General features: G+C 37.6%; 2 protein-coding genes across 7 annotated transcripts in view; one reads left to right on the top strand and one right to left on the bottom strand.

Annotated features, from left to right (window-relative positions):
- The window catches only part of serpinh1b (serpin peptidase inhibitor, clade H (heat shock protein 47), member 1b), a 9,502-nt gene extending 8,366 nt beyond the window's left edge, over positions 1-1,136 (bottom strand). Inside the window, exons 1-3 of one of the 2 annotated variants that reach the window (XM_088345697.1) lie at positions 1,012-1,103; positions 640-671; positions 70-207 (exon numbers count right to left, since the gene is read on the bottom strand). In XM_088345697.1, the coding sequence (XP_088201823.1) occupies positions 70-185 (116 nt within the window). In that variant the 5' untranslated portion in view covers positions 186-207; positions 640-671; positions 1,012-1,103. Of the gene's footprint in view, positions 1-69; positions 208-639; positions 672-1,011 lie in introns of both variants that reach the window. The other variant, XM_088345696.1, reaches the window with a different exon arrangement.
- Positions 1,137-7,554: 6,418 nt separating this feature from the next.
- Positions 7,555-25,704, top strand: part of gdpd5b (glycerophosphodiester phosphodiesterase domain containing 5b) — a 43,259-nt gene continuing 25,109 nt past the window's right edge. For 2 of the 5 annotated variants that reach the window (XR_015851457.1, XM_088344929.1), the window contains exons 1-2: positions 7,555-7,939; positions 21,342-21,514. Coding sequence is in view for 2 of the 5 variants with exons in the window: in XM_088344929.1 (XP_088201055.1) it covers positions 21,398-21,514 (117 nt within the window). In the remaining 3 variants the exon portion in view is untranslated. The remainder of the gene's footprint in view (positions 7,940-21,341; positions 21,515-25,704) is intronic. The other 3 variants (XR_015851458.1, XM_088344930.1, XM_088344931.1) reach the window with 2 other exon arrangements.

Consider the following 25,704-nt stretch of genomic DNA (forward strand, 5'->3'; position numbering starts at 1 on the left):
TGCGTAAAAAACAACATTGTTGACAAATACAGATTTGTTTTACTATCATGGGTCTTTGTGACTACTAACCTAAATGCCAAGTTGGCACTGTTGTCAGCTAGTGAAGTAGCATGGCTGCTCAGCTTCTTCTCTGCAGAGGCCACGTAGGCCAACAGGCAAATAACTACGAGATTGCTCATCCACATCCTGTTTGCCAGTTGAAGTAGCCTGAAAACAAAGAAAAGGTTAAGTGCCTGGTTAGTTTAAATATGGTTTAAATGTATTTAAAGTTTTCATTGCGTGTTGTCAATTAGCTAATGTGAGGCGAGGTCAGCGGAACGGCTTCCATCGAAGACTTGTGTTGCTTGCCACGTCAGCAGTAGAATCTGGAACCCCCTCCCTTACAGTGCTCGCACCAAGATGTAATCTGATACCTTTTCCCAAATTCTCACTTATGTGTGATGGTTTTTTTACGGAGGATCTGTGTGTTTTTTCTTTTCTGTGTAATTGCTCCTAGTGTCCATTCAAAATAATGAGAGAAATATATTTAAATGTCTTGTTTTTGCCTCGTCTTCTGAATGGGAAAAAGTATGTTTTCAGGAATAATTGCAGTAATCAGATGACATTATTTTCAAATACATTTTTTTCACACATATATACCTTGAGATCTTTTGAAGACTGTGATTTTCATTCTGAAAGACAAGAGTTGTATGTAATATTCCTTATAAAAGGTGGCAGCAAAACATGGTTAAAGTTGACTGCCTTTGGACTCCAAAATATTCCTCATATAAAATAATGAAATGGTTGATAGATTAAAGCTTTAAAAAAGTCAAATTTTAGTCGCAAATCTGCAGTATATTTGTGAAAAGATGCATTCACATTTGAACGGATTACTTATTTTTCAACTGCAAAAAAGTATATAGATTTCAATACTAGTTAAAGGAAGTTTTGCAACTCTTAGGCTTTCAAAGAAGCTCTGTCAAGCCGTCCTAACAATCTATCCTGCAAACTAAAGCTTGGGACCTTCCTTACCTTGCAGGGACCTGCAGTGTTTCTCCTCTCAGCTGAATCCTGTTGAATGCTCAGCTCAGGTCAACACTTTCCTTTTTATACCCGCAGGAAAGAACTTTCCAGAAGTGGGAATGGGATAGTCAAATGCTTCTGTCTTGATGGTGGGAGGAGACACATCCCCCTTTGGAATGCAGTGGCAGTCAACTGATCCCAGTACAGTTTCCCTGGTTTTACAGAAGAAAAGGCAGCGTTTCAGAAAGCTGACTCCGGGTCAGATGAGGTGATGCAGAAGACAACCACTCTAAGCCATTCTAGGTCCAAATGTGGCCTGCTTACTCAATAACCAACCTTTATTTCATCATGTTGAAAATGGACACTTTATTATTTTCTATAAACTCAAATTTTGATTTTATATTAAAACTGGAAGTGAATTTAACCATTTTAACCATCTGTGAAGGTTTGGGCCTTCTAAAATCACTGTAAACTTCTTCAGGTAGATTTGTATTCAAACACATATTAAAAATGATATAAGATTAACCTTCACACTTTATCGACGGGAAATTTTGTGCAAAACTTGTGCCTTCAAATGGTTACCTTGGGCCTCACATTTAAAGACCCCTCCCCCGTCACTGCCACGTCAAGCAAACTCAGCTGGATGCAGGGCACAAGGACGACGGCATGCAAGATCACATAAATTTCAGTTATTTAAGGTTCATACATTTTCAACATTCTGTATGAAGAGCAGGCAGTTGAATACAGTGCGGACAATTTAAATCATATTCACTAGTACATACAGTATTCCTTGAACGCTTACATTATATTGATGCCACCTTATACTCTATAGAAGGGGTCTCCAACCTTTGTCAAGCTAAGAGCTACTTTTTGTTTGTAATCAGCGCAAAGGACACTCAATTTAACGTGAAGGGCTATAAGTTTGATATGCATTTTTCAAATAACAATTCATCATGTTTTTCCTCTATTGTTACCATGTTATTACTAGGTTAAAAATTGATTGACTTTTTCATTTTTTTCCACCGATCATCAGATAAAAGGTTACAATTAATTTAAGGTCAACAACTTTAATAAACAATTGACACAATAGACAAAAAAAAAGAAGCTTATCTTGGTCCCATCCCCTTGACAGTCCAAACACTTTCCACATTATTCAAATAATAAAATCAGATTATTATAACAAGGTATTCAATGTTGTATGAATCACATCTCATATTCACTCAAGAAAAATAATCATGAACTCTCTGTAGAAAAAAATCTAATGGATTTGTGTGTGTTCCAGGCCATGTTTCATTGTTTTCAACTCTTCTGGTAGACTATTGTCAAGAACCGGAACAGGAGGAGGACCCAGAAGCGTAAAGTTTCTCACACAATCTTAATTTTAGGGGAATGGGGCAGCCATGCACATTAACACAAATGCCAGTGATTCGGCGATCGATGGGCGTTAGAATAAAGACAGCAGTCTGGCGTGGAACAACAGGAAGCCAGAGACCAACGAGATCGATACCAGTTACAACGAGCCGATACCGGACAGTTGGTGTTGATACCGGACAGAACGGGACTGACAGGATTGATAACAGAAATAGGAGACTGGAGACAGATAACAGACAGGATGAGATAGACAGGAATGATACCAGACACCAGAGACCGGAGACTGATATAAAAACAGGACAAAATAGACAGGATCAATACTGGACAGGATACACAAACAAAATACCGGACAGAGTCAAAACACACGTCTTGCGGGTGCATAGGTTCGTTGACGGACTGACCAAGGGTGAGTGAGAGCACAGAGCTTAAATAGGAGGGAAGCCAATCAGTCAACGAGCCGCAGCTGGCGCCAAATGGGCGGGGCCAATTAGGCGCTGTGGGCAACCGTGACAATATATTCTATCAATTGCACTGAATCCCGATAAAAAAATATATTTTGGCTGCAGCAGTGTTAGCTTCTCATTAGAGGCAGAATATAGGAAGGAAGTAGAGTTAAAAAGACTCAATCACCCAAAAATGATTTAACTAGAAAATCACGATGACTCTGCACTGGTGCGCAATTTTCAGATCAGGTCAGTGGGCACCTCAGCTATCCTGAGGGGGCACCTTGGTGCCCGCGAGCACCATATTGGAGACCCCTGCTCTATAGTTACCAGATTTTATTTCAATGAGAGTTTTCCAAGGCAAAGAATTCCTTGAATTTCTCACCACCATGCTCCTCATTTTCACCCCTCTGCGAATTGTCCTGACATGCCAGCAATTGATTTGTCCGTCTCTCTCAAAAAACTGACATTGTGGTTTAAAAAAAATTGGAAAAACAAATCACCAAAGATCCCACTTTGCATAAAAGAAAAAGATGGGTAATTTGACAATTCTGCTGAATCTAAGAAAATAAACAAAATAAGGCTTATTAGGGTCCCCAAAGCGCATTTATCATTGCATCAGTGTACCTGTTTATTTTGTTTTCGTTTGTGCGTGCACATTGATAATCACATTTTCGATACCTCGATCATTGGCACTGACAAACTGAAGGATCCCAAGCTTTTCTACGTGGACCACCCTTTAATTTTTCTGGTCAAGGACAACAAAACCAAATCATTTTCTTGGATGTAGTTTTAACAAAATGACAAATTATTTAAGTTGTTTAAACAATTTTTAAAATGGAAGCTGGATCAAAATAGACAACTGAAGTGGATCCATCCCCTTTTGACCAAATTAGCAATAAGATAATTTTACAGCTATACAATGATCCCGGTTGACCATAAGTATGCTGTGGCAATTGTAATTACTTTTTTAAATGTACCTACTGCTTTCAAGAAAACTAAAAAAACACTGTTATGTATGTAAAACAGATAACCTCTTCTGTTCCACTTGTATTGTTCAACTCAACTGTTTCTCAACATCAATGTTTCCGTTTATCTTCATAAGTGGCCTTGCTACGAATATCTTTCATAGATGGTCCGTCGCATAAGCAATGTTAAGAGAGCCAGCTGCATAAATGTTTGCATCTTTTTTAAAACAATATTTTCGCAGATGTTAAGCTTTGTTGAGGGTCCAACTGCTGAATTTTAAGGTTGTTAACATATCTTAACATTAAAAAGGAATTCAACGTTAGTGCTGTAAATCATGCTATGTAAATAAAACTGATGTGAGCATAGTTGAATAAACACAGGCACACAGTCGTATAAAAATCCGTTTTAGTCCTTGTTTTGCTCAATTTTGTCTGTAATTGTGACCTACTACTGATTAAAATTGAATAAAGTACAGTACTTTTGCACACTAACCTCTACCAGCGTTTGCATTGCAATAAGATATAGCCGTCAACAGATGGCAGTCAAAGCATTCAAATAAATGTCATATGTGACAGCTGGAATATTGCATCATTTCAACCGTGTCATGCAAGCGTGCTATACAGATGTTGTAATTCAAAACAATGCTATTGTTGCTTGTCTGTAAATACAATACAAGCTTACTTCCTGCCTTTATATTATCTTCCAAGTCATGGCACTACCAAACATGTGACCCCTGAATTTCATCTGGTCCTTCCTGCCAGTTGATGCTGGCATTTTGAAGTATGTGGAGATCAATAGAATTTAAGTTGTTGCAACTGCTGACTCCTGTAAAACCCGTGGCGAGCTGCAATAACGGTAAAGTATGTGAAAACTGTCAAGCATATATGTCCAGTAATTCGGATTAGTTTATTATCTACCATATTTATTATTTCATTTAGTGCATTTTTGTAATGTTTAAGGGAGCTGCTGCAATCTCCTGGCTCATGTCATTTTTGCACCCCTTAGTCGGCTCATTTATGATGCGCATGCAAATACATGAATTTCTCAGACGGACTTGAACAAACTCTTCTTCTTTTCATCTTTCCTGGGTTTGGGGTTGATGTTTGGACTGTACTTGAAGCTGGTCTTTTCTTCCTTTAACCATTTTCATGCAACACCAACAAAAAACAAAAACAGTGGGGACAACCATGACGATACTGTCCAACACTCCCGCCAGCCCCCATTTTTGGAACCTAATGTGTTCCACCCCAAATTGCTCTGCCAAAAGAAAGATAAAAGCAGATAGGCACAGCATAAAACAACGCATAAGTGCTCTTTGAACTCACTTGGTGTTTGTTCACACATAACTAAAGATAGAAAATGTTTTCATTTAAAATTTTTAAGGACACATCAAGCTGCCCACCTTCAAACAACGTTTTTAAGTCAAGTCAAGTCATTTTTATTTGTATAGCCCTAAATCACGATGAGTCTCAAAGGGCTTCACAGATTATTACACTATATTACACAGACTATTTTTCAGCCGACGAGAAGAGTAGGTTATTCATATGCTATGGAGTAGAAGTGAGTTTTAAGCTTAGATTTAAACATTTCCACTGAGGTTGCAGATCGGATCTCAGGGGGAAGAGCATTCCACAGCACTGGTGCCCGGATGGAGAACTCTCTCGAACCAGCAGAACACTTTTTTCCTCTTGGGATCACCAGAAGACCGGCACTCTCAGATCGTAGGCTTCGGACCGGGACATAGGGGGAAATCAGATCTGAAAGATAGCTTTAATTAATGTATGCTTGCATGTATTAATAAAATACAGAAATTTTGTGCTTGCAATTTTTATCTACTAATTTATGAGTTGAGTTGGACTGAGCCAGTGGTTTTTACTTTCCAAAGAATCAAGTGCAATTGTACCTCCACTACACTAGGGAGCAGTGGCACTCTCAATGGCAGTGCTTTTTATTGAATATAGTACATAGTACAAGCATTGAGTATGAAATGTAGCTACAAAGTGGAGCAGACCCTCAAGTGATCGCATAAAAAATTAACCATGATGAGGAGACAGACTTCTTGGAGGAGGGAATGAGAGGATTTCTTCTTCCAATGGGGGTGGCAGAGAATAATTAAGAAGCACTGGGCTAAGCCAAGCCAAGTGCCTGTGTCTAGATCATCTTTCCAGGGAAACTTGTTTGTCAGTCCTATTGTGCTAGTTGAGAGGCCTGTGCATGAATGGGTTCACTCATTGAGTTATTAATTGGATGATGACTAATAATGAGGATAACCTCTACCCCTGACAATTTTTTTCAGAACATAATTGCATATAGATTTTAATGTAGTCAATACCCTGGATTTATGAGTAATTCTTAGTGCTATTTTGACATTTTAATTAGTTTCATCAACTCTACACTTTCAGCCAGCAAAATAAAATAAATATAATATAGGACTCTCACCCTGGCCACCACCTCTTTGACATGCTGCCCCCTGGTAGTCACCACAGGTCTCCTCCCTTAAAGGGATACTGTGTAATATTTAGTGCCCCCTGGTGTTACAAAAAGTATACATCTTGGCTGTGTATAGAGAAATAGGTATCCATCTAATGTTTCCCCACTTATTTTGGATTTATGTTGCTGCTAAATGTCATTGCACTATTTTTTTTTGTTGCAATATTTAATTCTAACACATTTACAACTTAGGCCAGTCTTCAAGCACTGCCTATTAAATATTTTTGCCTTTTTATCCTGACTATCCTTTTTTCCCTTTTAATTTTATCATAAACAATGTTCATTACGTTCTCAATGCCAATAAAGATAATTGTAATTCAAATTACGTTAGGGTTTAGGCCACAAGTGTCAAATTCAAGGCCTGTGGGCCAAATGTGACCTGCCAAATCATTTTATGTGTCCTGCGAAACAATACTGAGAGAAGCACTAGAGAAAAATGAACCGCAATGACTCAAAATTTAAAATATGTCCATTGGATGCCGCCAAAGCCAGGCACTACTCACGAAGCACCCGCTGTATTGCTTACTACCTTTAATCAACTAGAAAAAAATTGGAAAATTTCAGAGTCAAATAATCTACAGTGGGAATTAATTCAGTTGTTTATTTTTTGTTTTTGTTGTCTTTTTAACAAATGCACACTACAAGAGATTTCATTCCAGTGAAGGTAAAATCGATATAAAAACAAATACCCGTATTAGAATCAAATTTCACATCCCCGAAACATAATTTAATTGCGAGTCTCCGAAAAGACCTCCTAGTCCTCCAGTAAAGGCAGACTTTTTATACCAGTAATTAACTAGTCTCCCGCTAAAGTCTCCGCCCCCGCCCCCTGATTTTTTTTCCACCATGTGGCCCCCAAGCTGTCTAGGCTGGGTAAGATCATGTGCGTATTAAAAACACACAATACATGCAAACAAGGCATTGGTGAATTTGTGGCCTTTCATATAATCTTATCTCTCAATGTCAACACAGTTTTATTTAATAAACAGAGCGTAAACAGGACAGAGCATGCTCCTTGGCAATGTAAAAATGGTGCGTTAAGGTATCCTCGGATTCCCCCTTAACCTAATCCACGGAATGGTAGAAAATACAAAAATGCATAGCCAAACCTACAAACCCCACTTGAAAATACAAACACAATATTATAAAAATGTTTAATCTAGTTTATTTTCGACAAAAGTCATAAAATATACCTTAAAGTATATCCAGAAGACTTCGAATTGTAAGAATATCGATGATCCCTGAACGCACATGCCGGTCGGGAGTAAAGTCAGTTTGTGACGCTCACAGGAGAGGAGCAGATAAAAAGCAGCGACTGCCCTCCTCCCTTGTAGTACTTCGAATTATTTGCCCGGTGGACGACTTTGGCTCACACGCCGAAGAGAAAGAAGGATATAGCGTTAACCTATCTGAAATACAAGGGCGAGCGGTGAAAGAAAACCTTTAAAAAAAAAACATTTTAGCTTAAAAAACCAAAAGACATTGTAAGCTGTCGTGGTGCTTGTGTGTAGCTGTCAAATCGAATCAGTCACCCACTTCTGTTTTATTCAAGAAAAGACAAAAACACACATTAAACTACATCCACTTTATCCGGGAAGCGTTCGGGAAAAAGACTTCAAATTCCTCTTCGACCTGGAAGAAATGTGCTAACCCTCCACGGACAGGTGAGTACAATAATGTACGCTTGAGACATTAAAGGGACAGTGTGTATTTTTTAGTGTCTCTTAGTGGTACAAATAACTTTCATTCAGTAAAAAACCATTGATTTGAATACTATGCCAAAATACATGAACTATCATACCAATGCTATTTTTTGGGAATAAATAATAGGTCGAGAAATTTGTATTTCTTTTTTATACCTTGAGATTGTCGCCTTGTTTGTCTGGGATCTTGCCTTTACGCTGTGCTCTGTGGCTGTATTTTTTTTGTTCGTAGTAAACAACAGTGCCATCTAGTGGTCAAATATTACCCACTGGGACTTTAAAGGTCATCGTTCAAGTTCGATATTTTCTTAAGTATGTGTTAACATTGCCCAACTGCGTTCAAAGAGCCATTATGCTTTATTATCCGCTGCACCTATCTGCTTTTTCTTACTTTTAGCAAAGATGTTTGGGTGGAACAAATTTGTTAGAGGAATGGGGTTTGGGGTAATGTGCTTAAGACTGATGTCATGCTCCTCCCCGCAGTTTTTTTTAAAATTTCTCCTTGTTAGTGTAGCATGAAAATGGTGAAGGTACAAAAAGGCCCGCTTCAAATAAAGTCCGAAAGCCGGCCCAAAGCCCAGGATAAAAAAAAAAAACCCAGAAGAATCAGGGTTTGTGCGGGTGCTTGAAATCCTCAAAAATACTTTAATTTTAATCTTGTCTTTTCACTGATTGAAAAGTGCTAGAGTTCTGTGTGAAGTGCTTGTAAATGTAAATTGTTGCCAGGTTTCTCAATAAGTCTGATCAAAAATAACACGTGCAGTTCTCCTTGATGCCAATGCATTTATTCTTCCCCTATGATTAACAGTAGCTGCCATTAGTTTGTTTGGGATTGAAGCGTCATCACCCCAAATGGGTCGCGCCCAAGAGGACAGGTGGATGCCACACCTGAATAAGTCACTATGAAATGTGTATTAGTGCAAGGATTACCTATCAATTATGGGTATTCATTATGGGCCATGCAAAAAATTACCCATTGGCAAATAATAATGAGAAGTAATTTCTGCAACTTAAAATTTAAGCTACATATTACTGTCATTTGAACACCTAAATGGGAAGAGATTTGTCTCAAAAATATTAACACACGTCAGATCCACAAATATATTAATGGTTTACTCAAAATCTAAAAATCATATGTCTTTTTGACTGCACATGCAAGATTAAAAATGCATATATAAATCGCAGATATATTTGTGCCTCTGCAAAATGATTGATTCACACCGCAGTTCTTCTTTTTGGGAAAAATTGGCTTTGAAAGCTCTTAAAAAATGCTTGAGTTTGGACATTGAAAAACATGTATGAGCCCTGAAAAAAGTTTCAAATTCCGTACAGCTCCTTTTACTTGCATTTACTAAACAAAATTTATTTTAAAAGTTCTCCGTTGGTGCCTGACTTCTAAACATCAAACTATAAATTTGTCATCAAGGGAATAGCTGATAAAATCTTCGAGAATGGAAAAAATCAACTATTTTACATGTTTTAAGTTTTCAACTGATTTAAAAGGGACAGTGTGTAATTATTTGTCCAATAGATGCCAGTCTATTGTGTATTGTCACCGAAATCGAGTGCTACAAATCACAAGAATAAAACTAGGAACACTCAAAGTTTACTCCAATTGTATTGCTTATGTTTTGGTACAACATGATTACATAAAGTCCTAGTCTTTTTTTAGTCTATCTATCTATCTACCCTGGTCTTTTCCCTTGAGAGGGGTGACCGACAGCAAGACAAACACATACAAAAATAAGCAAGATAAAAAAAGGGAAAAAGTACCAAAAAACACACACAAACATTTTTGGACCATGGCGAACCCAAATACCCAAACCAGTTAAGCACCTCGTCACCCAGGTTGGTCATGCTATCGTCCCTCCAGATGAAACGGGACACAAGAAAGCGGCCATGCCACTCAGGTCAGGGTGACACAACACACTCTTTTGTTCAACAGCAGGGCCCGACAGCTTTCACTGGTTTACCCCTGCCGTATCATACAAGTACCCTGCCCATCCCTTATAACACGTAAAAGGGTTTTTTTTAGTAAATTGTCTGACACGTATTTTAATTTTTACAAAATGCTTATCTGTTATTCTGGTTTAATCCTGGTTCTGCTAATTGGAAATTGCCTACAATACAATCTGTCATTTTTCTAAAGATTAAAAAGATTGATATCGGTGATTAGCAATCTTTACAGAGACAGTGTGGAATACTTGACCACTAGATGTTGCTGTATTGTGTAGTGTTTAAAAGTGATGGTATAGCTTTTTAGGAGGACATCCATCACTCATGCAATGTTACTGTTCATAGCATAAGGTAAGGAAGTGGTTCTCACCCTTTTTGGAGACATATGCCCTGTATAATATTTTTTTAGCAAGCCATCCCTACAAAATCTTTTTTGTTTGTTCTATTAAAGAAAAAGAAATCATTTGATAAACAATGCTGCTTGGCTACTGGCAAGAATCCTTATTGCTAGCCGTGTGTTTATTTCCTAACTTGAAGAAATAGCAAAAAAAAAATACGAATACAATTATAAAAAGACTGTTTAGGATTTTCAAGTTGGATATAAAACATTTTCTGCTTCTGCATTTTCCATACCGTGGAAAGAAAAGTGTTGATATTAAACTTTCTGAGAACAAAAACACACCAAATATTATGCATGCTGTTTTGGTTTCTCCTTAAATGGTCATCACATCTGTTAAAACAAAAAGATAGGCAATTTTATTTGTATATATTATCCTCCTGTACTCAATGTGAAGTTAAATGTGACCTGACCTTAAATTAAAGCTATGTACCTGCTGTTTTTTTGTGTACATTACTCTTATGTATTCGCTCTATGTAGTTTCTCCAGTGAATTTAATGATGACAAAAAAAAACACTACTTTGTTTTTAGCTAATTTCCAAAAAGTGAAAATGTAACCTGATTGCACTGGTATCTCATCTACTTGGAGAATAAATGTTTGATTCTATTTATTTCCCGAAACTTGTACGAGTACTTGCAGTATTGCTTGAGTAGTCATAAATACTGATATCAAGTGGCCTCCTCATATCACTAAAACTTTTGATGTATAAAATTTCCCCCCAAGATATTGACAGATAATTTTAAAGAAAAAATTATACATTTAAATATACGGTAGCTGTCTTCATTTGAATTATATTAAATTTAAACAATCAAAGAAATAAGGTTGCATGGACGGGCGCTGAAAGAAGTTGAAAGCTTTAGGTACTTGGGTTGTGATGTGGCTGCAGTTGGTGGAATGGAGTGCGAGGTATTGCACAGAGTGACTCAAGGAAGCAAGGTTTTGGGTGCTCTGTGGAGAGTGATTAGCAACAAGAGTATGAGTATGGATGTTAAAAGGGGACTGTATGAGAGTCTGATTGTGCCGACTGTGTTGTATGGTGCAGAGACTTTGAGCCTGAACGCAGATTTAAGAAGGAAATTAAATGTTTTTGAGATGAAGTGTTTGAGGAGTATGTTAGGAGTGACAAGATTGGATAGATTGAGAAATGAAATTGTGAGGGACAGAACTGGAGTAGTAGTCAAGTCAAGTCAAGTCATCTTTATTTGTATAGCCCTAAATCACGAAGAGTCTCAAAGGGCTTCACAGATTATTACACTATATTACACAGACTATTTTTCAGCCGACGAGAAGAGTAGGTTATTCATATGCTATGGAGTAGAAGTGAGTTTTAAGTTTAGATTTAAACATTTCCACTGAGGTTGCAGATCGGATCTCAGGGGGAAGAGCATTCCACAGCACCGGTGGAACTGAGCAAGCGCCTGGATAACAGAGTACTTGGTTGGTTTGGACACATGGAGAGGATGGATGAGGAGCGAGAGTACTTGGTTGGTTTGGACACATGGAGAGGATGGATGAGGAGCGAATGTTGAAGAGGATCTACAGAGAAGTAAATGGAAGGAGACCAAGAGGAAGGCCGCGATTGACGTGAATAGATAGTGTTGAGTGCTCTGCAGGAAAGAAGTCTAAATATAATCGAAGGTAGAGCTCTTGTTAGTGATAGGAATGAGTGGAGAGGTGTTGTGAAAGGATAGTGGGATGTTTGGACGCGTTCTAAGAGATGGGCAGGGCACCCGTATGATGCGGCAGGGGTAAACCAGTGAAAGCTGTCGGGCCCTGCTGTTGAACAGAAGAGTGTGTTGTGTCACCCTGACATGGTCGCATTCTTGTGTCCTGTTTCATCTGAAGGGACGAAAGCATGACCAACTTGGATGCCGAGGTGCTTAACTTGTTTGCGTGTTTGGGCATTTGGGTTGTCCGTGGTCCAAAATTTTTGTGTGTGTTTTTGCTACTTTTTCCCTTTTTATATTTTATTTTATTTTATTTATTTTTGTATGTGTTGTCTTGCTGTCGGTCACCCCTCTCCAGGGATATGACCAGGGTAGTTTATAGATAGATATAAAAAAAGTTAAAGTTCGCTGGTCTTCAAGTGGAAATACATTTGCCAGTAACAATATCTTAATATACGCCCAGATATTGGCATAAGTACAATATGCAACTTGATTGTCCAAAATACATTTTCAATGATAAAACCTTTCAACAGGTAAAAAAATACATCCAATTAACAACCGAGCATAAGCTCCCCTGGTAACCAAGGTCGTACTTTACATTTTCTATTACCGTATTTTCCGCACTATAAGGCGCACCTTCAATGAATGATATATTTTTAAACTTTTTCTAAACATAAGGCGCACCCCGTTATAAGTCGCTATAAGTGCATGCTGGTTTAAGATTAGGTAATTGTGCAATTTTGTAATTGTAATCCTGTGCAGTCCTTAGACATTTTTGTGATTAAGGGCGTCATAAATAAATGTGACTTAACTTGACTTGGCTACAGTAGAGGATGTAGTTACGTTATGCAACCATTAGATGGTGGCGCGCTAAAGGGAATGTCAACAAAACAGTCAGATAGGTCAGTCAAACTTTATTAATAGATAACAAACAAGCTTTCCACAACTCCATTCACTCCCAAAATGAATAAACAGCCGTTTTATTATTTTCTCTGAGGTAAAGCATTTTCGTGACACATCTTTAACATCTTTGAACAACAGCAAGGCATAACATTTTACTTTTCCTCCATTTAGTCAACACGCAAAAAAACGTCTGATACTGTTATGGTAAATTAAACGTTAGTGCATCCGCAATATAGTGACACTCGTAATGTGCAAAAACAACAAGTGCAAAACAATAACAATAAAGCAATAACATAATAACTGTAAAACGTAAACACACACCAAGTAGGATCACCTCTGAATTCTTTAATGTTAAGTTCCCGTGCCAGCGCTGTTGCCTTCATTCGAATAGTTATTGTACTGACACTTCTACTTGCTGCTCTTTGTTCAACAACCCACTGTTCAAGTGTGTCCTCTAACTGTGGACATCTCGCTTTATTGCCAAGGAAACTTTGTTTAGTCTTCCTTACTTTGCCATCGATTCATAAATGTTGAACTCTCTCGCTGCAGCTCTATTCCCGTGTTCTACTGCGTGACTGATCGCGTTGAGTTTAAACTCTGCGTTGTAAGCGTGTCTCTTAATGGGAGCCATTTCAGGGTCTTTATACAAACGCACAAATAAAAGAGAATCGTTGTTTAATATTTCCCAGTATGCACAGCGCACTTCTTCTTCTACGCGAAAAATGGAGTCGGTGGCTGCTTACTGTAAGTTGCGAGACCTTGTAGTTCAATATTGATCCATATATAAGGCGCACCGGATTATAAGGCGCATAGTCAGCTTTAAAAAAAAAAAAAAAATCTGATTTTATGTGCGCCTTACAGTGCGGAAAATACGGTACTTGTAACGTGAAACATATTTTTTTCGTCAAACAAGGAGAGGACGACTAACAATACTTATTCCAGAAAGAACAACCTTAACCTGATTCCACGACATATGGAAATGCCTTCAGGAGGTTAATAACTGCCCTTTATTAAATGTTCAAATACGAACAGCCTAAGGCCACCCCCTATATTAACAGCGGCGTCCAACATTATAGGCACCTGTAAGCACTGTTAAAGCAGAACAGATTTATCCACAGAGTATTCGACTACAATAAACAACTTCTTGTTATTATTGGCTGAGCTGAAGCAATAAAGTCGTGTCCAGCCCTGTGTGACGCTTACTCGCACGAAAACACAAACATACGCTTATATTCCATGCCTTTCCCTGAGTAGAGAAAATGAACTGCTATAAAGATCTGGCATTTGTCTAAATGCTTTAACTGTTAGCTTGCAGTCAATTGACAAGTCTGCTTTGTTTCATTGTTAGAGCTATCATTGAATGTCCACAAACCTAGTGTAAATGTGCACAAAGGATAACCTTTTTTTGTTGCATCTACGCTTTGTCAAATTTATCCAGACTTAGAAATCAAAGTCAACACTTAGTAACTTAATTTGTATTCTTGAGCAGGTAACAATTCTTATTGTGATTGCTGTGAGTAGTTCCGATTGTAACATTAGAGGCTTTGCATGTGCACAATCCAAGACTGCAACTTGAGCTTGTTTCAAAGAGCTCACACAAACCGAGACTTGGTGCTGATGTGTATGCTGATCTCCTTTAGAAAATGGTGACAATACCCCTATTGTTAAGAATAGTATGAAAATGCTTTTCTTACGGTTTTGGTCATTCCAATCCATAGGTGTACTATTAAATTTGCCCCATTTTCTTGGCCCGGGCATGTCCTACCTATCACTAAGATGGCCTGTTGTCTCCATTCTGGTGTCCAACCCCCTTTTGTGTGCTCCGTGTAGACCTCTGTTTCCTAATTACTGGTTTGGCACAATGTGTCTTATTACAATGTTTCACGCATTTCTTGTGCTGGCATAATAAGTATTTCTATTCTTCCCAAAACAATAAAATATTTTCAAATATATGTTTTTAACATCAGCAAAAATGCAGAACCAGGACTGCATGGGTCTGCTGTACTGTCAACACATTGAGGTAGCTCTCATACAGGTGGCGTCTTCACTTCACATACCAGACCACCCACTTCTTTTTCCCAACATTGTCACGAGCTAGTCAGGTGTTGAGGGGCCATAGAAGCACCAAAGCTGCCTAGTTTGCTGCAACCAACAACAATGGCTACCATCATGTCTGTGCATGCCGCGGATGTCTTTGTCAGCTGTTTGTCCTCCAGTCCACGCTATCAGCTCTACTGTTGTGTACAGTCAACACCAGAAATATGCTTTGTCCATCAACCAATAGGCAGTTTCATCAATAATTGGACGTTTACACCGTAAACCTAAATAGGGTATAAGCATACAGAATAAGATGCCAAAACAGTCTATTATTATTGATGTGTAATTTTACCACAATAGATTTTTTATTGTTGTAATAGGGGTTCCATTGTGTCAAAGGACAAGCGTGCGGTTCATGGTTGCTGCTCGTCACGCTCTATTTTTTTTCCCCAGCGTGTCTTTGGTTTTTGATGTTTTGATGGACAAAACTTTGGTAATTTATAACACAAGTCAAGGCAAGATGAAAGAAGACACACCTTTTGGCTGAATGACGTGTTGCTTGTTAAATTCTACCATAGTGAATGGTGTTGTCAGTAAAAACAAGGTTACGAGTGGAATATTTTGTAAGCAAGTTATCCGTATGTATGTTTCACACTTGCAGAAAGAAACAACTGAAAAATAGTTAAGGTATCTAGGGCTGTCAAATGTGTCTTAATTATGTTAGTATTATTAGTTTAAAACAGGACATGGCAAACATTTCCCAAAACAGACATCTAATGCGGTCATTGTGCGTTGATAAACCGCTCCAAAGAAATAATGCTTCAAGATGAAGCAGTCTTGGACAAATATTAGTCTCATGTCATGATTTTTATATTTATTGAATTTGGGGGAAAAAAGAGAGAGAAAAATATTGGTTGGCATTTTCTAAGGGGAGAAAAGCGGTTGTCTAACGCATAAAACAGTAGTGTTGGCGTGTATGTTATTACATTGATTCGTTAAGCTAACATACAGTAGATGAAGCAAACACTGAAAAGGCAGCATGTCGAGAGGCTACAAAAAAATCACAATATTATCATTAGATATTTTACAAATGCAATCTTAATCAGAAGGATATGTTTATAAGTGTGTTGGCACATCTAATTCGTGTTTGCGAAGCTGAAACAGGTTGTTGAATGGAAGAAGCTGATATATGCCTTTATTAGGCCCTAATAGAGCGAACATCATATTCTGAGAACAGCAGCTATGATTAAAAAGGTCCTCTTATAAGGCCGGAATGAGTGAAGATGTTTTAGATTTGCTGCATGCCAAGGGTCGCTCCTTGTGTTATTTTGAACACGTCATGTATTTTTGTATTTTTGACCTTAAAGGAAAATTAAGTGGGATCTTTTTGCATAAGTCACTCACTTTTAACTCATATAAAATCGAGAGTCTGCTTACATCATGCATTTCATTAAACTGGGGGAAATATATAATTTCCATTGAGTGTCATAGAGGTTAATGAGCACTGAATAATGGATCTTTTTGTAGATAATCCGTCCTCCATTTTTAGATTGAAGATATTTCATATTGTAAAATTGTTGGCCTGGTTCAACCCCCTACGCTAATTCTCTTATAAGAGACTGTTGGCTTGATTAAAATGTCTGTATTATTCATTTTTGCAGCTAGCATTGAAAGAAAGCATTATGACTCTGATAAAGAAAAAAACTTCTGTCACGTTCACTGTAATTAATAGGGACATACTACAAAGGCTGTATGTGGGTTGTTTAACCTCAGACTACCTGCTCTACTCAGACATGCTTTCTTTGATAGGCAGATATTTCGCCGCAATGTTCATAGTGATGGAGACAGGGTAGCAGCAAGTTTTATGTGAGCACAGGACAGCAGTTCCGGCTTTCGATGACATTTATTGTTCAGAGCATGCAAGTTAGAATAATGTCTTTACAATTGATTCCCTTGAAGGACTCCTTCATCAATTGTTTGTAAAAATAATGCTGAGGTGTCTTTTTCTCGGATAAGTATTAGTTACCTGTGTACAAAATGACTTGTGGTTGTTTAGTGACGCATTAAGGATGAGTCTGCAATGCGAGAGTGGTTTGTGGCAACACTATATCAAGGTTCTCACCACAGAAACTTTCAGGGATGATTGATGTCAGTGGTCGGCCAGGAAGTACTGACCTGAAAATGTATGATTGTGCTCAATCATCGATAGAAGAAATGCATCCACCCAGAGTTGTATCCAAATTTGCTGGGAGCACGGGTTTTCCATTGAGGCCCTATTAATAATCACCTTTCTGACATATTGCAATGGTACGGTGCTTACAACACACTTATGGAAGCCCAATTGAAGTCCTTTTAGATGATGACCTTTCAGATTAAATGTTAATAGACTGAGCCTTTTAACTGCTCAAGTTGATGCAGAGAACAGGTTTGAACATAATGCGTGTGTTTGTAACAAGCAAAGTGAGTGCATTCTGTAAAAACAATTCCATGAGATAAGGATAACCAGCACACTGAATTGAAAAATATGTTGTACAGTTCATGGTACCGTACAATGTACAGTTGTATCCATCCATACTTCGAGGTATTGTTTTCTTGGTTCATTGTGTGATTTTGTCATCTTTTTAAAATACTTTTATTAAAGTATTGACGAGAGTCTTGTACAAGTGTTGGCAATCTCTCAAGAGTGAACAGACTTCAACAGCTCTGATGTAATGACTGTCATAGCTTGTTGCTACAATGGCCTTTATCGCTCGTGTGTCACTAATCAACTCCCTCTCAGTCACTTTCTGTTACCTCCCAGCTCAGTCAAGTCGCCAACTGGGCTGCTTTGTTTCTTCATTTGCTTTTCGCATTTCTTATCTTGTCAGGCAGTTGCCATCATTCCAACAACACTCATGGATCTGCAATAGCTTTTTGCAAGTTTTTCTTTTCAATACTGTCTGTGCTCAATTTAACTATGTAACGTTGATAACCGTAGTGATGTCTTTGTGCCAGAACTTCTCTACTATTTTTTTCCATTGTCTCACATTATGTGAATCATGTTAGTTATTCTTGTGTACGTTGTCGCCATTCTAGATCATCCGGGGCAAAACATAAATAATTTATTTTTTTCACCTTTATGTTGGATACATTGAATTTCAAAAGTTGCAAGTCATGCTAACAATGCAAAAAAAAAAACAAAAACACTAATGTCGCTGACTGGCTCGTACTTATCACAAATGCCTAATCATTCAAGGATTATTTACTTTTTTATTGAAAGTTGGCAAAAAATTATGTGTTAAAAATAAAATGATGAAAATGTAATACCGTAAAAAGTAAATCCATGAATAAGCCTACTTTTTATTTACTTAAACATGAAATGAAGGCTAAAATAGTCATGGTGCCATTTATTTGATTCCTTAATTATTTTAAGATTATTTAGATGTGTTCTATCTGAAGTATGGTTAGTTGGCACATTTTTTTTCTTGTGTTTAAATTGAATTGTAAAAAAAATCATACTATATAAATGACATTCATGTATAGGCCTCTTCTCATAAATATTCCAGCCTTCATTTCATAGCCATGGTGCCACTTATTTGATTTTGCAATTCATTCATACCATTTGTTCAACAATCATTTTCAGGGGGTTAAAAACATGTAAAAGACAGCGTCCTCGCAACCATATACAAGCAATGATTCCATCTTTTGTGGTATATTCAAACATGCATTTTATCTTCTTGTTGCATTCCATTCTCAACTTGAAAGTGATTGTTCTATCAACCAGTTATTAAAAGCAGGGGGCGGGGGAATGACTGTCTACAGAAAGTTTCTGATGTAACACCGAGATGCATTCTTTATTGACCTCAAACATATAACCTGGTTGACACTGGGCTGACCTATCCTAACCAACGAGTAAATGATTACACCCTCACATTTAGTTACACCTGCTTGGCTTCAGTAACAGAGCTATACATTTGCCAATATGTCTGCTGTCATTCCCTGCAATCCTGGGCATGTTGGATTTCATTCCTATGATGTATGAACATGTCCTTTTTCTGCTCTCGTAATGACTCGTGGTTGTTTCAAAAATTAAGTCAGAGATACTCCTCTTCCAGATGAGTTGTCTGCTGCTTGCGCGACTCGGACAAATCTGGTTGGAAAAAGACCCTTGTTTGCAGACATGGGGACTTGAGACTTAGTGACTTGGACTCGAGTCGACTCGAGTCGCTGTTTTTATGACTTGTGACTTGACTTGGACTTGGCAATCTAAGACTCGGGACTTGACTTGTGACATGACTTGCCCAAGAAAAAAATACTTGGGACTTACTTGGGACTTGAAGGTGAAGACTTGAGACTTACTTGAGACTTGCACATGTGTGACTTGGTCCCATGTCTGCTTGTTTGTGGGAAAAGTGCTGAAGCATTTCCTCAATGTGACTTTTTTGATTAAAGGAAGTGAAGCAGCAGAAACGGGGGTGACAACAACTGTCTAACACGTTTTTCCAATCTTTGACAGATGTGGATGATATGTCCGCTTCCCTTTCTTGATTTCCAATGGGTTAGCAATGCACAATTTTACTTCCTACCCTTCTTCCATCTACCACACAATGTAGACATTTCTTTTTATCATGGAGATGGAAGGGACAACCTCAACTGAATCTTGAGCTTTTTGGGGATAGGCCAAACTAATGATCAAAAATTAGGTTATCTGAAGTGTGGCTGTTCTCCTTTTGGTACTTATTTCCTTATTTTTATTCATGTCCACTCACAATTGAATTCCTATTTGACCTAAGAAAATGATTTTATGGCTACAGTGTTTGTTGGATCAGATCCTACATTTGGTATTGAATAGTCAAGGTCAGTCTACAGATTTTTGACTTTTCTTTTAAACGTAAATTAATTTATCACTGTACAATAAATATGTGTTACATACCCAAAAAATGCATCTGTTGAGTTAGGTCAAAAACTTGATCGGTTGGACTGTGCCTGCATCACGGTACTTCATTTTCTGTGATTAGATGGTTTAATTAGCTGTAAAATATTGTATTTTATTAAATAATTCAACATTGCATACATGTTTTTGTGTTCATTACAGTCTCACATTTTGAGATGACCATCAAAGACTTTTACGTCTGCAAACATGGGTACAATCAATCAAAAACAGACCATCGTACTAAATGGTCCAATGAGTAAGAACCAAACCAGTTTGTTATTCATATAAGGGATAAACATGCCAGCAGCGTTATACTGATTAATTGCTACAATTGCAATTGCCAGCGTGGTGATGTTACTGTGCTGTGGTTTAAAATGAGATGTAATTAAAAGGGCCGAGCTCCCTTGGCACTTGTGTCACAACATTGGAGTACTTTCATCTTGCCACCACTCCAAAGTAGATGATAAACTATCACTTTTGGGAATATTTTGAGTGTTAAGTAGGGTAACCGGAGCTAGGTAAATACACTGTATTCTAACTTCAGGCTATACTGTAACTCCTTTTGTTGTCCATACCTCTCATGTGACTCATTTGGCATCATTACTCAAAAGAAATATCAGCTTAAGCATAATAACAACAAAACAATGTGTAACAACATCCCAATTGAGATTGTCAATGACACAGCTTTGAAACATCCCACGCCTAAAATATTTATTCCTAACTCTTAATCCATTTTGCTAATCTGTCCAACATCTCGCGCCTATAGATTCCTTTCGGGGATTTAAGTGCATGAGCAGTTATGTCAAGAGATTGTGTGGTCCTATTTGGGGTGCGCCGAGTTCATAATACCCTTGGCTCTGACCAGCCCTCAACAAAGCAGTTGCACTAATAACAGGAAACAGCCACTGCGGCAGATGCTAATAAGCAGCTGCTTAGACTTTCGACAGTTTGAATACAGCAGAAAATGTATTCACATATATGAAGCGTGGAAAAAAAAAACACACGAGTGGCCCCTTAATAGTCTATCTGGCGATCAAGTTGTACCTACACTTTATCCAGACATAAAAAATGTGCAGTCCATATATTCATTTTTTCCAAGATATAACAACAGGTTGACTGGAGAATTTCACAGCAGCAAGCCCAGTCATGTCAAAACAAACTTGTGTGAGCAGTATTATTGTGGTGCATTTGCTGAGTGGGGTTTGATTTATAACTTAGAATATTGACACTCTGTGCTTCTTGTTAGTTCATGTGAAAGTTTTTCAGAGTGAAAGGATGTGGAAAAAGCTTTGTAATCAACAAAGTTCAACACAACAACAACATGATAAAGGCTCAGTTCTAGCACTTCTTCCATTGTCTCAATTCTTTGGCTAGAAAACTTTGTTGCTGGGTATACTCTTACACCTTTGGTGTAAGAAAACCAGACTTATTTTTGATTATCTGATTCCAAAAGAAAAGCCTTAGTATATTTTTATTTTTATATTTTATAGTATCCATCCAGTCCGTGGGATGTTTGACTTGCGGAAGCAGGACTGACAGAAGGAGCATGGTCAAACACCAACCCCTCCAAGTCTATGAGCGCCAGCTGTGTTTGTCTTGTATCACCGGGATCTACGGTTGCCGCTGGAAACGTTATCAACGCTCCCATGATGACACCACCAAGGTAAAGACCAAAAGTATTTGGCCCTTGATACACTGCATTGACCTGATTATGGAACACATTTTGGTTGCTGTGGGTATCCAAACTACAGGAAATGGGGAATTACATGGCGAGCCAATGATGTTAATGTATTAGCTGTTAAACGTCATATTGAAATATAATATTGTGAATGTCCTTGGTTGCTGTTGAGATTGTCAAGATTGTTTTCTGTTATTAGTGTCAATAAATTTGTTCAAACCAAAAAAAAAAACTACATTCTTTATAATTGTTCCTCCAAAGGTCTTTTAATCCAGTCAAAGAGATTTGTAGACAGGTGTTCGCCTATCAGAAGCTGATGTTTGTTATTCTTTTGGTCGATGAACCATCTCATAGGCAGTATGTCTCCTTTGGGCAATTGTAATTGAAAAGACTCCATTCGTGAGATTTAATTTAGTTTCATCTATGCAGCTTTTCTGGTCATTGTGGCCTTAATGGGGCCCTAAGCAAAATTAGATTTGGGGCCCCTGATTACTTGATCATTTGCATATCTACTATAACTCATTTCATGTTCTAATCCAGAGATGGGCCACTATTTGGAGCCATACATAGTATTTTTGTAGTAAAGTACTACTTTAGTTTTATTTTTGTCGTATTTACTTAGTAGAATTTTTGTAGTATTGCTCCAGTTGTATTTTTCCAATAATTCTGTTGTAATACTTCTGTAGTGGTGTTTTGTATTATGAAGTTGTACTTTTGAAGTATTTCAATAAAAGTATTTTTATGCATTTGCAAATCAGTAATTTTGTTATTTTTTTAATAATTTTTTTGAAGTATTCACATAGTATTGTTTTTGTCATATTTCTTCAGTATTTATGTAATATTTCTGTAGTTGTGTTTTTGTAGTCATTCTGGGGTAATAGTTCTGTGGTGTTTTGTATCATAGTATTTTTCTATACTATTTTGTCTTTTCCAAATAAAAGCAAAATAATATAAGAGGTCCATGTTTTTAAGCACAATATTTGATATTTTGTCTTGTAGTGCTTTGTAGTATTTCTGTCGAAGTTTTTTTTTGTTGTAGACACACGAAAGTGACAATGGGGACAAAGTTGGCTCCAAAAAAGTTAACTGCTCTTAGGGGCCCCTAGTGGTTGTGAAGCCCTAAGCAGCCGCTTAGTTCGCTTATGGCTTGGGGCCGGCCTGGTTGTGGTAAGTGAGCAGTGAGGTACAGGGATAAAGTTGATGTTTCAATAAACTCTGTGTTGGTTGCTCATGATGCAGTGCCATCAGTATGTAAATGAATAGTTGGACGTAAAAAAAATAAAAAATACTTTGAGCACCTTTGTAGGTAGCAAAGCGCTATATAAATTTGCATTTTAATTATCCGTAGACAGAAATACACAGATCAATTATATGCATTTTAAGGTATCATAACACATATATTGACTATATTGAAAGCGGACTTGGTGTATGCATGGCAGTCTACCAATGAGTAAACCGCCCCAGAAACGTTAAGCTTTAAAACTGTTGATAGTCTTTAGTTAGTACTGGATACTTCATGTTGTTGTTGTTGTTGTTTTAACTTATGTTCCGAGACCACATTTGACTTTTTTTTTTTTTCTGTTATTTCTTTGCTTTGCAAGTTCAAGTCACAGTTTGACATTCTATGCCAATGAAGGCTGCATTTTACTTTAGCTTGTTTGGCTATGAATTAGTTTAAGTTGAAATATATCTTAAAAGGGGAAAATGTCACTTTTAAAGGGTTAAGAAAAAAGCACTGAAATACAACATGTTAAAACCAAATTTTTATTCTTAAAACGTTCTGCTTATTTTTGGAGTCTGAGAAACTTGTTTTACTAATTAAAATAAATTGTTAATTATGTAGTTTACTCCTGTTGCACTTTTTTACAGTTCATAATAACAAGATGGTTGAGCGGGAGGTGGACATTTTGCAAACACACCTGCACAAATGCATCCTTTTGCAAACTGTTGTTGGTTGAAATGTATGAGAAAGTGCTCTTAACCCTTCACTGACATTTTGATAATTATCTCTTGAGAAAAAGTGTCCTTGCTGGTTTCATGCAATGATCATCCTGCGAAGTTTTGTACAGTGTATTTTGTGTTTATTTAATGGCAAATTGAATAACAGAAACATTTTTGTTTTCCCCCTCAAGTTACTTATGTTTCAACGAGTTTTAGACATTTCATATTCTATTCTATAAATAATTATGGGTAAGCTGTCTGGGGCTGTTTTTGCCCAGTCACACACCAGGATAAATGGCAATCTCAGTAAGACATTTATCCTGACCTTTTCCTCTGGCTGGTCTCTTCATTTAGACACAGGAGTTTTGTTGCTGCAATAATCTTGTAGCTTGTGGCATCATTGTGTGTTCAAAATCCAAAAATGCCCTTCAACATTAGTTTAATTTCTAAATGGAAAAACCTGCAAAACAATTAGATTTTGTCACTTAATGCATAAGGTCTCCCAGAAAATAATTTACATTATGCATCAACTTTCGAACTATGTGAGGAGGTCTGGAAGGTGCTTGACAACCATATGAAAGCTTAAAATAAAAAATTGAGGTATTGATTTATCCTCTCCTGTTGAGGGAAACTGGACACTGTATAGCTATATTTCCTGTTGCAAGTGGTAGTCCTCTTCGGTCTGCACCAGATTGTGTTGAGTCAGCATTCTTTCTTTCAGGCGACTATCCTTTAGTTATGCACATTTGCTTGGGCTCAACATGTTTGTGGGGCACTAATTTACACAAAATACACATATGTCCTCCCAAAACATTGCTGGCAAAATGTAGTTCACTGATGGTTAACTTCATTACAAATCGAACTTGTGTTACTCTAATACATTATTTTAGCATACCTCAGTGGATCCACTGTTTTAACCTTCTTCACTGTCTTTAAAATATTACAATGTATTTGTGGAAGATCTTTAATATTTAACCATCTGGGCAATCATTTATTGAGCAGAATGGAGACATGGACAGAAATGTTGTGCACCCGTTCTGTCCATTTCAGATTTAGTGGTAATATCACCAGTTTCTTTTTTCTTTTTCTTTTTTTAGATTTTCTTTTGCGAAGTTGTTGGTCTGCAATGGACATGCGAAGATGTTCAGCATTCCTACCTTTTAATGTCTGCTGATAATGCCACTGAGCTTTCCTTTTAGCTTTTCCATGGCAACAAGTAAAGCAACACATCAATCTCCAGTTCTTAAGCTGTGTCGCTAATTTAATGTCCTAAAATAGTAAAGGTTTATCTGGTTCAAATGAGAGAGGGGCTCTTAACACAATATTATTCATCAAATTCTCCTAAGTCAAAACACATCGTATACAAGGGCACCAAAACAAATGAGGACCAATCAAAAAGGTGTATCAGTTGCATGTAACTCAAGATGAGTGGTTTGTGGGTGCGTGAGAACAGAATCTGATGCTAGAACAGATGAAAAAGCATTCATACCTCACAAAAGATGTTACCGGCTTTTTCTATGTTTCTTTTCTTTCTTTTTAAAAAAAATCTTTTCTTAGCGTGCAGGTCAGCACTAGTTATTAGTGACTTTTCTTTTGTGTGAATATGCTTGTGTGAGCTTTAAAGGTTCTTTGTAGGTGCAGGGCCTACGTCACTCATTGCAAGATGATCCGACCACTCAGTAATAATTGAAGGTATTTCCATTTAGTCAGTCTTGAACAATGAGTCAGACAAAAGGCCTAAAAAATGACAGCACGGAGCTTCTGGTCTGTCATTTGTAACCATTATGTCGTAGTTGCTACCGAGAAACAAAACAAAAAAGTTGTCAATGTTTCTTTTGCCCTGGTCCTCACAAAAAGCCAAGGTGAAGCAAAAACAGTCACATTTTTACATCATAGAGAACAAATTCAATAACTATTGAACTTTCATATATCAAACCCCGATTGTGGCCAATCAGTTTCAGCAGATAAGAATGGCGACACATTGTTTTCAGTCCGCCTAGCACTCTCCTTACACTTGCACGCACTCTCGACAGCCACTTGCCTTGATGATATAGCGGCATTGTAGAACACCCCATGCGAAATTCCAGCGAGTTATCTGGATACACAGAGGAATGTGACAAGGTCCTGAGAGGTTAATTCCAATGAAGATGGAAGGTGCCTGACCGTACACCCTCTTCCCTTACTAACAGCTTTGCCGATAATGATGAATTTAGTCCCTTCTTTCATAAGTAAAT

This window comes from Urocampus carinirostris, chromosome 10, assembly GCF_059441175.1.
Source record: "Urocampus carinirostris isolate Australia breed hairy pipefish chromosome 10, RoL_Ucar_1.0, whole genome shotgun sequence".
NCBI classification, from domain to species: domain Eukaryota; kingdom Metazoa; phylum Chordata; class Actinopteri; order Syngnathiformes; family Syngnathidae; genus Urocampus; species Urocampus carinirostris.